Source organism: Notothenia rossii (genome assembly GCF_949606895.1).
Source record: "Notothenia rossii genome assembly, chromosome: 10".
Taxonomy (NCBI): Eukaryota; Metazoa; Chordata; class Actinopteri; order Perciformes; family Nototheniidae; genus Notothenia; species Notothenia rossii.
This window is the reverse complement of record NC_136908.1, coordinates 31,432,713-31,446,944: the sequence shown is the minus strand read 5'-3', so window position 1 is coordinate 31,446,944 and position 14,232 is coordinate 31,432,713. Positions and strand designations below refer to the sequence as shown.

At 41.1% G+C, this 14,232-nt stretch overlaps 1 protein-coding gene across 1 annotated transcript; it reads right to left on the bottom strand.

Moving 5' to 3' along the window:
* Positions 1-2,574: 2,574 nt before the first annotated feature.
* On the bottom strand, positions 2,575-4,880 carry LOC307022746 (tRNA selenocysteine 1-associated protein 1-like; the record flags this gene model as incomplete). Its single annotated transcript, XM_079655638.1, has 4 exons — positions 2,575-3,123; positions 4,333-4,366; positions 4,447-4,645; positions 4,732-4,880. Coding segments are annotated over 4 exons (543 nt in total), but the record flags the coding sequence as incomplete, so codon positions are not given.
* Positions 4,881-14,232: the final 9,352 nt, after the last annotated feature.

Below are 14,232 nucleotides of genomic sequence, written 5' to 3'. Positions count from 1 at the left end.
GTAACTGTCTCACTATGCGTGGGGAATGTTGCAGTAGAAAATTCCACTGTAGCGCCCGGTACATTAATGGGAAACCCTAAATGTTTGAGCACCCTCTATGAAACGTCAAGCTACCCCACAGCACCCCCAAAATAAATTTCTGGCGCCGCCACTGAGCCTCACTATTTGTGTTGGGGGGGCCCGACTTTTTTTTTTCTCCAAAGGGGGGGCCTGACAGAAAAAGTTTGAGAACCACTGAGCTAACCAGATGCTACGGCGCTGCTAACAACACGGTCCCTGCTGCTGGCACCGGTCCCTCTCTCTCCCCCTCTCTCACACACACTAAATGCGCTATTTCCGCACACACACAGAGCCGCGAGCTTGAATGACACAAGCACACTTTTATTTCCATGCAACTCTCTGATTGGTCTGGTGTCTTGCCTCTGTTGCATTCACTGAACACGGGAAATTACAGTCCTGCCGTCCTTTCTAGTGTCTTGATGAGGTTCACGTAAAGCACGGTTAATGTATTATATTATTGAGGTAGAATTGTCCGGGGCCAGAGGCGCGGGAAGGTATTTTGAGTGGGGGTGCTGAGGTGCTGGACTCCAGTGAACATTATTACGGGCACTATAGAGCACGCACAAAAAAACTCCCCACACGCAAACACACAGTAAACCCGCGACTGTTACAATGAAGGCTCGATAATCAGCTCCCGGCATATAGGCAGGGGTAAAGTGCTATTTTTTACGAGTGGGGAGCGGACCTCACCTATTGTAGGGGGGTCCGGGGGGATGCTCCCCCGGGAAGATTTTTTTTAAATATTGAAGTTAAAGCGTCAATCTGGTGCACTTTGAGAGCAACATTAAGAGATCTATGGATACATCTCTCAACACCCAGATGAAACACAACTGTAAGCAGATGTTCTTTTTCTTTATGGATATTTTACAAATCACTCCCCTTTCAAACTGTATTCTTGTTTTACTGCCATATAGTATTTCATAACTGTTTTTCCTTTATTCTCTTATTTTTTTTATAACTATAATGATCATATGAAGGTGTGCCGCGGAAATAATCTTTTGAATAATTTTTGACCAAACCGTTTGAGACCCACTGAGATAACTTAGACTAAAGTTAACTATCTAAACACTCAGAGAGTCCTTTAGCTCACCTGAGCCTCTCAGTCTGAGAGGAGAGCTCTCCTCAGCTTGTTGTGGAACAAACAGATCCGTATGTCCGTTAGTGCAGCTAGCTAACCAGATGCTAACAACACGCTCCCTGCTGCTGGCACCGGTTCCTCTCTCTCTCCCCCTCTCTCACACACACTAAATGCGCTATTTCCGCACACACACAGAGCCGCGAGCTTGAATGACACAAGCACACTTTTATTTCCATGCAACTCTCTGATTGGTCTGGTGTCTTGCCTCTGTTGCATTCACTGAACACGGGAAATTACAGTCCTGCCGTCCTTTCTAGTGTCTTGATGAGGTTCACGTAAAGCACGGTTAATGTATTATATTATTGAGGTAAAATTGTCCGGGGCTACAGAAAAAACATTCGGGGCAGGCCAAAATATTATTTAACCAACAATGTGGAATTTATTGGCCACATATTACACAGATTATGCACAGCGGGAGCAGCAATAACCGTCAAATAATAATTCAGACAGGGGAGCTCCGCACCCCCTGCCTGCCGCTAGGGGGTGCTGCAGCGCCCTCAGCACCCCCCTTCCCGCGCCCATGTCCGGGGCTACAGAAAAAACATTCGGGGCAGGCCAAAATATTATTTTACCAACAATGTGGAATTTATTGGCTACATATTACACAGATTATGCACAGCGGGAGCAGCAATAACCGTCAAATAATAATTCAGACAGGGGAGCTCCGCACCCCCTGCCTGCCGCTAGGGGGTGCTGCAGCGCCCTCAGCACCCCCCTTCCCGCGCCCATGAATAGAACTACAGGTTTATTCATTATTTAGTGTTTCAAAAAATATATATAATTTCACTGTTTCCTTTCACATTTCAAGATTTGTGTCGGTCCTTTAATCAAGTGACTGTTTGGCAATAAGACCTAGCAGCTAAACATGGTATCCCTTGGGTTTAAGGTCTTTGTGGATCCTTTTGTTGTTCAACGATTACCATCACTTGTTTTGTATTTATCTGTATTTTAAACATTTAACAGTGCATTTCTTTTGTATTTCCAACTATAGTCAAACTGACGCTATGTAGGCCTACTCTATATTATGATAAAGAATAATATATCACTTAACTTATTTTGTGAACATAACAGATTTCCTTATTAAACATGGACGAGCTTTAATCTACAAGTGAGTAATAAAGCTTTGGGAAGTCTCTGATCCAGTTTACTCTTCTTAAGCTGCAAATAGATGTTCCATTAGAACTCGTGCAGTTCACTGATATGAGGTGTTTTTATTATTAAAGTGGGACATTTCTGCCTCTGATGACTTGGCATACAAAGACACATGGATCCAGTGGGGATGTAATGAACAGACCGACTGCACCATGTTTCAGAATTCATAATTTCATTTTTTCTACAAACAAAAGCGTACTTCAGAATAATTTAAAAGAACAGAGTTCTACAAATGTGAGCTTTAATAAGGGTACATTAGAGAGAACATGTATTATACCTATGGCCCAAAATAACAGCTTCAACACAAACCTGTATGAGGTCAACCTGTTGTGTAGCAACACCAAGGAGGCCACTCATGTCTGATATTTACATTTGGTTTATAGTGATGTCATTTTAGTTTCCAAGATGTTGCCTGTTACGTCACCAGACTTGTTCCTTTGCTAACATCGTGGGAGAATGTTGGAAATAAGACTTTAACATTGTTTGGATTCACTGTGATCTGTGGATACACACAAATGTTGTTGAATGTCCTTAAAACAAAGATCCATCCACATTTCAGCAGTCACTGGAAAGAAAACTGTGCAGGTGTACAGTCCAGATAGGAGTGGGTGTTCAGCAGTAGATGGGCTCCGGCAGGGTGGGGGGGGTGTAGTCCTCCTCTGTGGAAACGTCTGCAGGCTGCCAGTGACACTCGATCAGGGCGTCGTACAGCTCCTCACTCAGCTCCATGAACTTCCTGTTGGCCTCCACCACGTCCAGCTCCGGGCTGGGGTCTGCAGCACAGAGGTGGGGGGGTACATCAGATTTAGTGACTAAACAATACAGGCTCACACAAGCATTATAAAAAAACATTAAGAAAGAAAAAAAAAATTAAAGATTTGTTTATTATGACTGCCCCCAAATCACTTATGGACCTTGTATTGTGAGTGTTATTTTTATTTGCTGTCGTCAAATACAAATATGGTTGGCGTGATATACTTTGAACAGAGCCAATCTAGCTCTACTGTGTTTTACTTAAAAAACAAAGTGTTATAGTTTACAGAAGGTCTACCTACCTATAGGCTACCTGAATCTCTGAAATGTACTATATTCCTAAATATGCTATTGCTACACTTTATGGCAAAAATTGCACTTTTCTGTTGGTCTTGGTTAAGTACCACCTTGAAAAAAATAAACAATGTTTTGTTGCTTAAGCTTATGTATTCAGTCATTATTCAATGGTATACTAAAATCCATGTGAAAAAAATTGCTTCTCACTGTTCTCAGGTCAAATATTTATATGTGATTAAAAATGCGATTAATTTCGATTAATTAATTAAAAAGCCTCTAATTAATTAGATTCATTTTTTTAATCGAGTCCCGGCCCTAGTTAAAATGTATCTGAATGTCTCACTCGGACTTGTGCTTCCCCTGAATGAAGTTAAGCCTTTCTCCTAAAACTAAATATCTTTCATTTTGCTTTGCGTTTGCTATATTGGCTTCAAATATTATCAGTGATTCAAATTTCATTGCTCATATTGACAAACACAAAACGGCACTCCTGGAGGAACTAAATAAAAAAATACTGCTTGAAATATTCTAATTCAAGCAATAAAGATTTTTAGATTTACAATGATCAATCTACTGAACACTGAAGCACTGAACAGTCCTCTGTAGTTCTGTGCTGCTTTAACCTGCCATCGTCATGCTCTGTAATATTGTTTTAATCACCATTTACAATGATCCTCTATGTTGCATGATTTTTATTATTTTATTTTAAAAAAGGCAATTCGTTTTTAGGGTGACTTTGGAATATGTCCAGGGACTACCGATGAAAAATAGCCTAATGGCCAATTATGGGGCATTTACAGAAATGTCTTTTAATGTGCACTGTCCCTTTTAAATAAACTACGGTAATAAATAAAAGATAAATAAATATTAAAACAAATATAATAATTAAATAAAAAATCAAGCTGTCACAATAATAAAACCCTAACACCAACCTTCAATACCATCGTCCGGGACAGGTTCGGTCTCCTGAAAAGAGAACACATGTTAGATCGAGTCAGTCTGTGATCAGTGAGATGTGACGACTGTTTAACAGAGAGAGAGCTCACCTGGGTGGGGGTGTACTGTGAGTAGTCATACTGCTGGTAGTTGTAGCCATACCCTGCTGCTGCGTTGGGGTCGTACCCCCAGGAGGGGTAGTACCCGGGGTAGGCCTGCTGCTGGTACTGGCTGTACTGGTCGTAGCCGTTCCTGTACGCTGTGCTGTAGCCTGAGCGTGGCTCTGAATGCTGCTGCTGCTGCCGGTTCCTTAAACTCAAGAGGGAGGGACACACTGTTATACTTCACCTGTCATGTGACATGGCATGATTAGATCTAAAGCTGCGAGGACTCACTTGTTAGCAGCCAGGCTGAGTCTCAGAGGCTTGGAGCCCAGGCCCACCGCGCCCTGACACTCGTCCAGCGCCCGCTTCTGCAGACGCTCGTCTGGGAACTGCACGAAGCCACAGCCCCTGCGCACACAGGCACAGTTAGACAGGGAACATTATCTTTTGACAGTATATTGACATCGAAGAAGCAACATTGCTTCAGTTTAAATATCTTTAAAAAAAGGTCTGACATGAAAAAGTACAAACTTTCTGTTTAAAGACAAAAGTCCTCCTGCTGCTTTCTGTTGACAGATTGCAATCATTTGTTTACACCAGGCTTTTATTTTGGAAATATTTTGAGGACAGTGCAGATGACATGAGTTGCTTGACTTCATGAATTAGAGTTAAAGGCTTTTAAATGTGCACTATTATTATCATTAGTATATACAAATGAGGTATGCTTCTTTAACCTTTTCTGTCCAAATGTAATATTAACAACATTTATAATGAGATGATTATACATTTTAAACCCAATATAGAAGTAAGGGCTAGCAGCAGTAGTCGTGTCGTTCAATGGTTTTAAAGGCTGCATTAGAGTAAATTCATGTATTTTTCTGACTTTATTAGACTTTTCCATTATTCGCATATTTCATGTATCAATATTTTGTGAAATCACCAATAGTCAACCTTACAATTGTTAAGATCCCCTCTGAAGGTCCTTACACACCAAGCCGATTTCGGCCGTCGAAAGATGTCTGGCCGTCGATGAGCGTCCTGTCGTCCTACTACCCGCCCCGTTGTGTCTTTTTGGCCGTGCTGACACCTTCCGCCGCCGATTCAACAGGCTGTCGGTAAAAGGCCGTCGGCTAAAGAAATCACTCGGATTGGCTGTTCAGCTAGCGAATCAGTGCATGAGAAGCGAAACGGAAGTGAGGGACACAAACAAACTATTAAGAAGGCAAATCTGAGATTTCATTTAACTCCAGCTCTCACAGGTTTGGGAAAGCCCCATGAGCTTCTCGCTGTAGTGTGAAAATGGAACGCACACGCTATTTGTTTATATCACACAGTCTGTTCTCTTCTCTCGGTGTGTCGCGCATTCTGTGGGTGTTTCTCAATGTCAAGGAAGGCTGCTCCAGAGCCACTATTTCAAGGATACTACGTCATCGAGTCCCGCCTAAGGACTGTTCCAATTCAAAACCTTTATTTATTTAGGTCAAAACCCATTGAGATCATTGACCTCTTTTTCAATGGTGACCTGCTGCAAGTAGGTTCCAACATGAATACAAACATGACAGAAAAACAAAGAGGACATCATATGGCATATTTACATTGACTACAGTTTGTATAGCTAGTAGCATTTACAGATACCAACAGTTTCCGATTGGATAGCATCTATCCTTGCTTTAAAAACATGTAATGGAACCAAACTGCTCAACTTCCATTCCTTTTGCAGACTGTTCCAAATTAGCGGAGCTGTGCATCTAAAAGTTGTATTCCCTAAGACAGTCTTAGCAGTTGGCACATTTAATACAACCACAGCATTCGATCTCAGGCAGTAGCCATTTACAATACGCCGTGAGATCAGGGAGCAGATGTAGGATGGAAGTTTTCCTAACATGGCTTTGTAAATAAAAAGATACCAGTGATTGAGCCGCCGTACAGTTAGTGAAAGCAAACCTGCCCTTGCATACAGGGTACAATGATGGGTTAATGCTTTACAGTTTGTCACAAATCTCAGTGCACTGTGATAGGCGTCATCTAACTTGATCAGGTAATTGGCCGGTGCATTCATATGATCCAATGTCCAGGCTCCTTGGAATTCAACCGTGCACGGCGCCCAGTGGAAAATATTTTTGGTGGGGCTGTTGATATAGTGAGTAAAACATTTTTTTTTGGGAGAAATGACCCCTTAAATTGGGACTTCTGGTGATGTAATGGCACCATAAAATCGTGGTTCTAGGGCCAGGAACAACCAGGCTGAGTCGGGCTGAGTATGCTAAACTAACTGCGGTCAAGCCAGCCTCCACTCGGGAAAACCTAGTCAAGCCAGCCCTCACGTGATATTGCGGTGCGCGAATATCCTATGCATTACGGTAGAGTAAAAAAAAATCATCCCTCTGTGTTTAGATGAGAATAAAACAAAAACTGTCCAGTATCATAGATCCATCTCACTCCAGGGTGATAGCAGGACACCCCATGTCGTCACTCAGAAAAAATCAGGACATTCTGATGTAGAGTTTCAAATTAAAGACCTTTGAAGTCTCATATATGAGCTATCATCCCTGTTTTTGGATGAGAATAAAACAAAAACTGTCCAGTATCATAGATCCATCTCACTCCAGGGTGATAGCAGGACACCCCATGTCGTCACTCAGAAAAAATCAGGACATTCTGATGTACAGTTTCAAAATAAAAGACCTTTGAAGTCTCATATATGAGCTATGATCCCTGTCCCCCAAAGGTCTTTTATTTTGAAACTGTATATCAGAATGTCCAGATTTTTTCTGAGTGACGACATGGGGTGTCCTGCCATCACCCTGGAGTGAGATGGATCTATGATACTGGACAGTCTTTGTTTTATTCTCATCCAAAAACAGGGATGATAGCTCATATATGAGACTTCAAAGGTCTTTTATTTTGAAACTCTACATCAGAATGTCCTGATTTTTTCTGAGTGACTAGATGGAATGTCCTGCCATCACCCTGAAGTGAAATGAGTCTTTGATACTGGACAGTTTTTGTTTTATTCTCATCTAAACACAGAGGGAGGATTTTTTTTGACTCTACCGTAATGCATAGGATATTCGCGCACCGCAATATCACGTGAGGGCTGGCTTGAGTAGGTTTTTCCGAGTGGAGGCTGGCTTGACCGCAGTCTAAACTAGAGAGAGAATCGCTGTCAAGGGGGCTACAACTACAACAAGATGAACATATTTGACCGTGATTTAACTGTAATACACGTTTCAAAATGATGCCGAAGTAACAACATACCGATACCGGATAGTAAAAACCATGAATTAAGGCTTTGACAAGTCTGCAGACAGACGGCAGGTGAAAAACCTTTTAAAATGCGTGTTTTCTAATGGAGATTTGGCTAAGCTAACGTTGTAAACGCTCCGACCGTCCACACTCACAACAACGGTCTATACAGACATAAATAAACCAGCGACTGTATTCGCCATGACACACACAGTATGTGGTTTGTACTTTTGTCTAGTTTCTGAACAGATATGAAGAGCTGTGAGCTCTGAGTGCTAAGAGCTAACGGCTGTGTTGTTTTTCTGGGGAGCTCATTGAAGATGACGTCACGGCTTCGCCTACAGTGCGTTACTATAGATACTACCCCAGTTCCTCACTAGTCTAAAAAACAACTCACGTCAACGCACGTAAGCAATATGGGCGCCAACCTGAGTGCTCTCGTGACCAAAATATTTGACAGCGCTGATTGGCTGAAATTATGTTTCGGCGGCACAGTTTACTATTGAGACTTTTGCAACGTGCTGGTTGCTGCTGTTTGGCTCGGGGGCAGCGCCCCGTAATGATAAACTAATGCCAAGGGCAAGGCCAGGCAGGAAACATGTGACTTATCAGTAACTTTAGACACAATTATACAATGTATTCCAGTTTAAAAGCCTTGACATACTTTTACTATTACTGAGACCTGACCTGGGTTCACACTTGTGTATGGAAAACAAGATTTTATTGTAGATTATACATTTTACTGATACCAATTGTATGATATTTACGTTGTTCATTAAAAATAAAAAATATATATATTTTTGAAATATATATATATATATATTTTTTTTGTATGTGGGAAGAGGTGGGGCGGCGCCCCTAGCGCCCCTATGGGCCGGCCGCCACTGACGGCGCCCCTCATAGCGGGAAATTTCGAGGCTGCACATGTGTATCCTCCGCAGTCTTAAAATCCCCACACTGCGCACGGACCAATTTCCCAAATCTTTGGCGGAAATCACGCTCCATTTAGGGCGGGGCCTTGCATATGACGCACACCTGCACACCTGTTAGCCTGTTCCACCATTCTTCCTTTTCCGAGGCTAGGAAGGATTCTTGCCTCACTTCTGAAGGAAGTGACTCGGAAGATATGTCCTACCAAGGAAGCGTCCTCGACATTGAGAAACACCCTGTCTTCCGGTTGTTGCCTCTTTTGAATGACAAATACACCAGTGTTTCCCCTAGGATAGAGTCATAGCAGCGGTGCTAAGGCACGTGGGCCCAGCATAATGTGAGCACGGAGCGCATAGAATTTTTTAGTGTGTGTGCGCGTGCAAAGTGCGCCCCGCCAATTTGTTTCTATGTGTCAGCACAAGAAAGGCTCTTGAGGCCTAGTACCAGGGCCGGTTCTAGACAATTTGCTGCCTTAGGTGAGATTTTATGCGACATTTTATATGTAAAGAATAAATGAAAAATCTCTACAAAAGACAAATAAACTGCAAAAACAGAAACTTATTGACATAGGTAATAGACGTCAAAATTGCTTCAAATGTATTCAGTATTGTATGAACATGTTTGAATTGGAGGGTGGACGTCACATTGTCTAGGGGGGTCCGGGGTATGCCCCCCCGGGAAGATTTTTTTTTTTAACATTTTACAGTAAAATGCTTCAATCTGGTGCACTTTGAGCACACAATTACTAGAGACCTGATCCAGGGGACACAACTCTAAAATGCTCATATGAAAAAGATCAGTTTACATTTCATAATCAAATAAGTATATGAACATAACCAATAACCTACCATAGCCAATAACAAATAAATGTAGCTTATTTTATTTTTGTTGTTCATTCATATCTTATTTTACCTAGTTTACATTTATTTATGCATATTTGTGTATGTCTCCAACTTTAAGCGATATTTTTGGTTTACTGTCCTATAGTATACATTGGAATGATTTCAAACCTGTTTTTATTTATCCTAATAATTATAAAGGAGTGCCTTGGAAATATGTGTTTACATAATTTGTGGTCAAAACGTTCGAGACCCACTGAGATAACTTAGACTAAAATTAACTATCTAAATACTCAGAGTCCTTAACCTCACTGAGCCTCTCAGTCTGAGTTGTAGAAACATCTACTTCTTATATCCGATAGCGCAGCTAGCACCAGATTCTAATAACAACAGCGCCGGTACCGGTGCGCCCTCTCCCTTGTTCGCTCTCTCACACTTTGGCTGTGAGCTGCGGGCGCCTGATAAGCCAACATCCCCCACTTTCATCACTTACAGCGCCCACCGTACAGGGCAAGTTAAACGTGAAACCGGGGTGAAAAGGGTGTTACATTTACTTAATTATGAATGTTGTTACATCAAGGCCGAACATTTGGATGAGCGCCAATGGTCAAAAATGTTTTTTCCCTCCCAGAGCTACCAGTGCAGCGCCCCCCAGATCTGGCGCCCTAGGCAACCGCCTACAGATGGAGCACTGAATTTCGGACTCCAGCTTACAGCTTCCTGCCTACCACCAGCCAAAGACCAGTAAAGAGGAATGTTAAGCCCTCCCACTATTTTCCAAGAGGGCGTTGCCAGATTTTCAATTTCAGGTTTTAACCAGGAGATGGCGCTTCATTCACAAATACAGAAAGACAAGTTTCATGGACTTTCAGTTGTGTTTTGAAGAGCATTTGAACACATCAATATTTTAGATCAACTAAAGTATATCTAATCTTGTAATTCAATAATATATAGTCTTTATATATTAAATAATCATAATTATAATGTAAATGTTTACATTACACTTCTTTATTTGTTATGGTCATACTTTAATCTTTACAATCGTTTGCTTTAATATGCAGTATATTTTTGTGTTTGCTTCCTCCTGCTCCCTTTCAGACACATACTGTATGATTTATTATTAATATGAAGATATTATTAAGATAAGATAAGATGTTACTTTATTGATTGAACATTTTAGTTTAGAATGTGCTTTCCCACGGTAATTCAGAAGGCTCACAGATCACATTCCGACAATTATTTAAAACAATAGGTGCTTTCACACCTTCTACAGTTTGATTTGTATAGAGGGAGCTCTGTCAGTTTTCGAATTACCCTTTTGCTTTCGGGGAGCTCTATTTTTCAGAGCACATCCTGGTACTAAATATGTCACACGCACGCTCTTTTGACTGGCGCAGCAGCGCAGATGCGATCAATTGCTATAAAAACACTCTTCTACTAATACAGACGGTGTCACTATGCCGGCGGATGTGGCCGTTGTTGAAGCCTCTTCAGGCTCCGCATCGGCAGGCCTCTCCCTCGGTGTGGAGCTGTCAAACTCGACCCTAACGCCGCTTACAGCCGGCCAACTAAAAGTTGTTTTCCGTTCACGTTGTCATTTTTAGACTCCTTCGCTTCTTTGCTTGTGAATCCAAAAGCTGTGACGCTTGGCTGTTTTCGTTTTGCCATATTTTTTTATTACACAGCCAGAGTTAAAAAAATATATCAATATGAACATTTCAAATACCGCGCCGGCATCACCGCCATAATCATAGCAACGTAAGTAAGAATGCAGCGCCGCCACATACAGATGGCAACACCCAGACATATTCACAAATATAAAACAAATATTCAGAAACTGTAATGAACAATAACTATTATTTATTTCAAGAACTGTTATTTACAGAGACTCAACATTTCTAATCTGTGTGACACAAATATGCACGATTGTTTTGGGCTCCCCCTATTTATCTCAAAGTCAGCCTTCAGGGGAGCTCCCTCCCTCTTCGGGGGAGCCAAGGTCCTCCTAGCTCCCCCCCATTTCGAACAGTGTCTGTGGCTAAATGGCCAGCGATTAGGTGCGGCGCATTTGTCATAAGTGATCAGAGCTAACTGCCTGCCGTCAGATTTCATTTAAAAAACAGATCTGATTTTAAGACTATTTCTGCACTCATAAAGAATGATAAGAATAAGAATAATGCGTATTGAACCGGTTTCATTAATTAGTGAGTTTATTTAATACTAGAACCGCCAATCGGGTCAATTTGTGTGATGTGTGTTGTGTGTGTGCAATGTAACTTTTTTTCAATAAAATATTAAAGTCTCCCAGTCCCTGACTTTTCCTGAAAGTGTGTTATGTAGCACCCTATGTTGTTAAAAATTGCATTCTAATAGCGGGATTTGACGGGTTTAGGTAGGCCTATACAAAAACCTCTGGCGCTTCTAGTGTTAAGGTAATTAGATACAGTAGAAGCACTTTTCTATCAGTAACGAATTTAGCAGTTGAACATAAAAGTCAACTAACTGAGGGTCACTTGCAATGACAGTGTTGTGTCTAACTGTAAGCTTGTCACTCAGAGTAACCTACCGTTAATTTAGCTGCTGGAGAAGAAAGATCAAGGGGGGAGCGGGGGAGAGAGCTGTGGTTGAAGGGCCATTAGTTGTGTAAATACACAGCTGAGAGCTGCCGTTTCATTCAGACTGTTTAAAAAACTGTAACAACGGACTATTTTTCTTAGCGGATGCATGTCAATTTAAATCAATACATACAACTATTTTTTAAATCAATACATACAACTATTTTTTAAATCAATAAAAACATTTTCTAAATCCATAAAAGCATTTCAATTAATATTGGGAGTCATGTCGTTACTTTGTTGAGAATGTGGCCGTGTAATAAGCGGGATAATTTGCAGCGACTTGTTCCTTATGGGGAAAATAACACCCGTCATGTGTGTGTAGAGGTGTGTGTGGTTAAAACACTTTCATGAAGTGAAGGAATTTCCTTCTATAAAACAGCTGTGGGCAGCAGTGAGTGTCACGGACATGAATTCATAGATCAAGGCAGACTGGTGCACACACTCTCCTGTCCTGCCAGGTGACACGCCCGTTCTAAGCCGTGTCCCTCACTCCTCACATCCCAAGCATCCCCACAAGTGTATTATGTTGTTACATCGTTTCAGATGTTATGTTTCAGTTGTGCTCTGTCTATGTTCAGTGATGCAAACTTGTCACCTTTCGGCGAAATTCGCCGTTTTGAATCCAAAATAAGTCGTTTGTGTGATTCATGTAGATCTGCAATACAAATATTTTTGGGGTATGGGGGGGGCTGGGACCCGGAGTAATCTGCGGCCGTGAGCTGTTATGTGCCATCATGACACGCATGGTGTTCTTTTTTTATATATTATAATGAAGTACGAGCTGTGTGCTCGAGTCTTCCTGCCTGTCGGCTCTGCTCATGGATGTATAATAAGGCTCTGCTGATCCGAGATGATGGTCTAGCTTCAGCAGCTACATTACCTACGGGTGCGTTCGTTAATATTAACTGTGCGTCCGGAGTCACTGTGGCACAGACTGGACCGCTGGTGAACAGCTGTTAGAACGGGCTGTTCAGGTGTTCAGAGCAGAGCTCCCTGTCGGAGCGGCAGAGCGTGATGTGAACTGAAAAGTTTTTCTGTGGCAATATTATTTAAGGAATCGTTGAGCTAGATAGCTAGCATACATTGTCACTATCTGCTAACGTTAGCTTTAGCCTTCTATTTCTAATAGTTTTTTTCATAGGCTATAAACAGAGGTGGTATAAGTATATATATTGTACTTGAGTAAAAGTAGAAGTACTCAGATCTTGTACTTGAGTAAAAGTAGAAGTACTCAGGTCTTGTACTTGAGTAAAAGTAGAAGTACTCAGATCTTTTACTTGAGTAAAAGTAGAAGCACACAGATCTTGTACTAGAGTAAAAGTAGAAGTACTCAAATCTTGTACTTGAGTAAAAGTAGAAGCACACAGATCTTGTACTAGAGTAAAAGTAGAAGTACTCAAATCTTGTACTTGAGTAAAAGTAGAAGCACACAGATCTTGTACTAGAGTAAAAGTAGAAGTACTCAAATCTTGTACTTGAGTAAAAGTAGAAGCACTTAGGTCTTGTACTTGAGTAAAAGTAGAAGCACACAGATCTTGTACTAGAGTAAAAGTAGAAGTACTCAGGTCTTGTACTTGAGTAAAAGTAGAAGTACTCAGATCTTGTACTTGACTAAAAGTAATAGTCCCAGAGTGTAGGAATACTCTGTTACAGTAAAAGTCCTGCATTCAAAATGTTCCTCAAGTAAAAGTAGAAAAGTATTATCATCAAAATATAGTGAAAATAGCGACAGTAAAAGTAGTCATTGTGCAGATTGGTCCATTTCAGAATAATAGATATGATATGTTTTATAATGATTGATCATGACAGTGTTCTCAAAGCTGCTAAAGGTGCAGCTAGTTTGAATGACTTTGTATACTGCAGGGTAGCTTGTGGATTTACTCCAGCTGGAACTAAAGTCTGATTTAACACTTGATTATATTTCACTTAATTAATCCAGATCTGTGAAGTAACTAAAGGTATTAAATACATGTAGTGGAGTCAAAGTACACCATGTACCTCTGAACTGTAGTGGAGTAGAAGAACAAAGTAGCAAAACATTGAAATACTTAAATAAAGTACAAGTATCTCAAAATTGTGCCCAAGTATAGTACTTGTTGAGTTTATGAACTTAGTTACTTTACACCATGTGGCTATAAAGATAAAAAGACTTAAGCCTT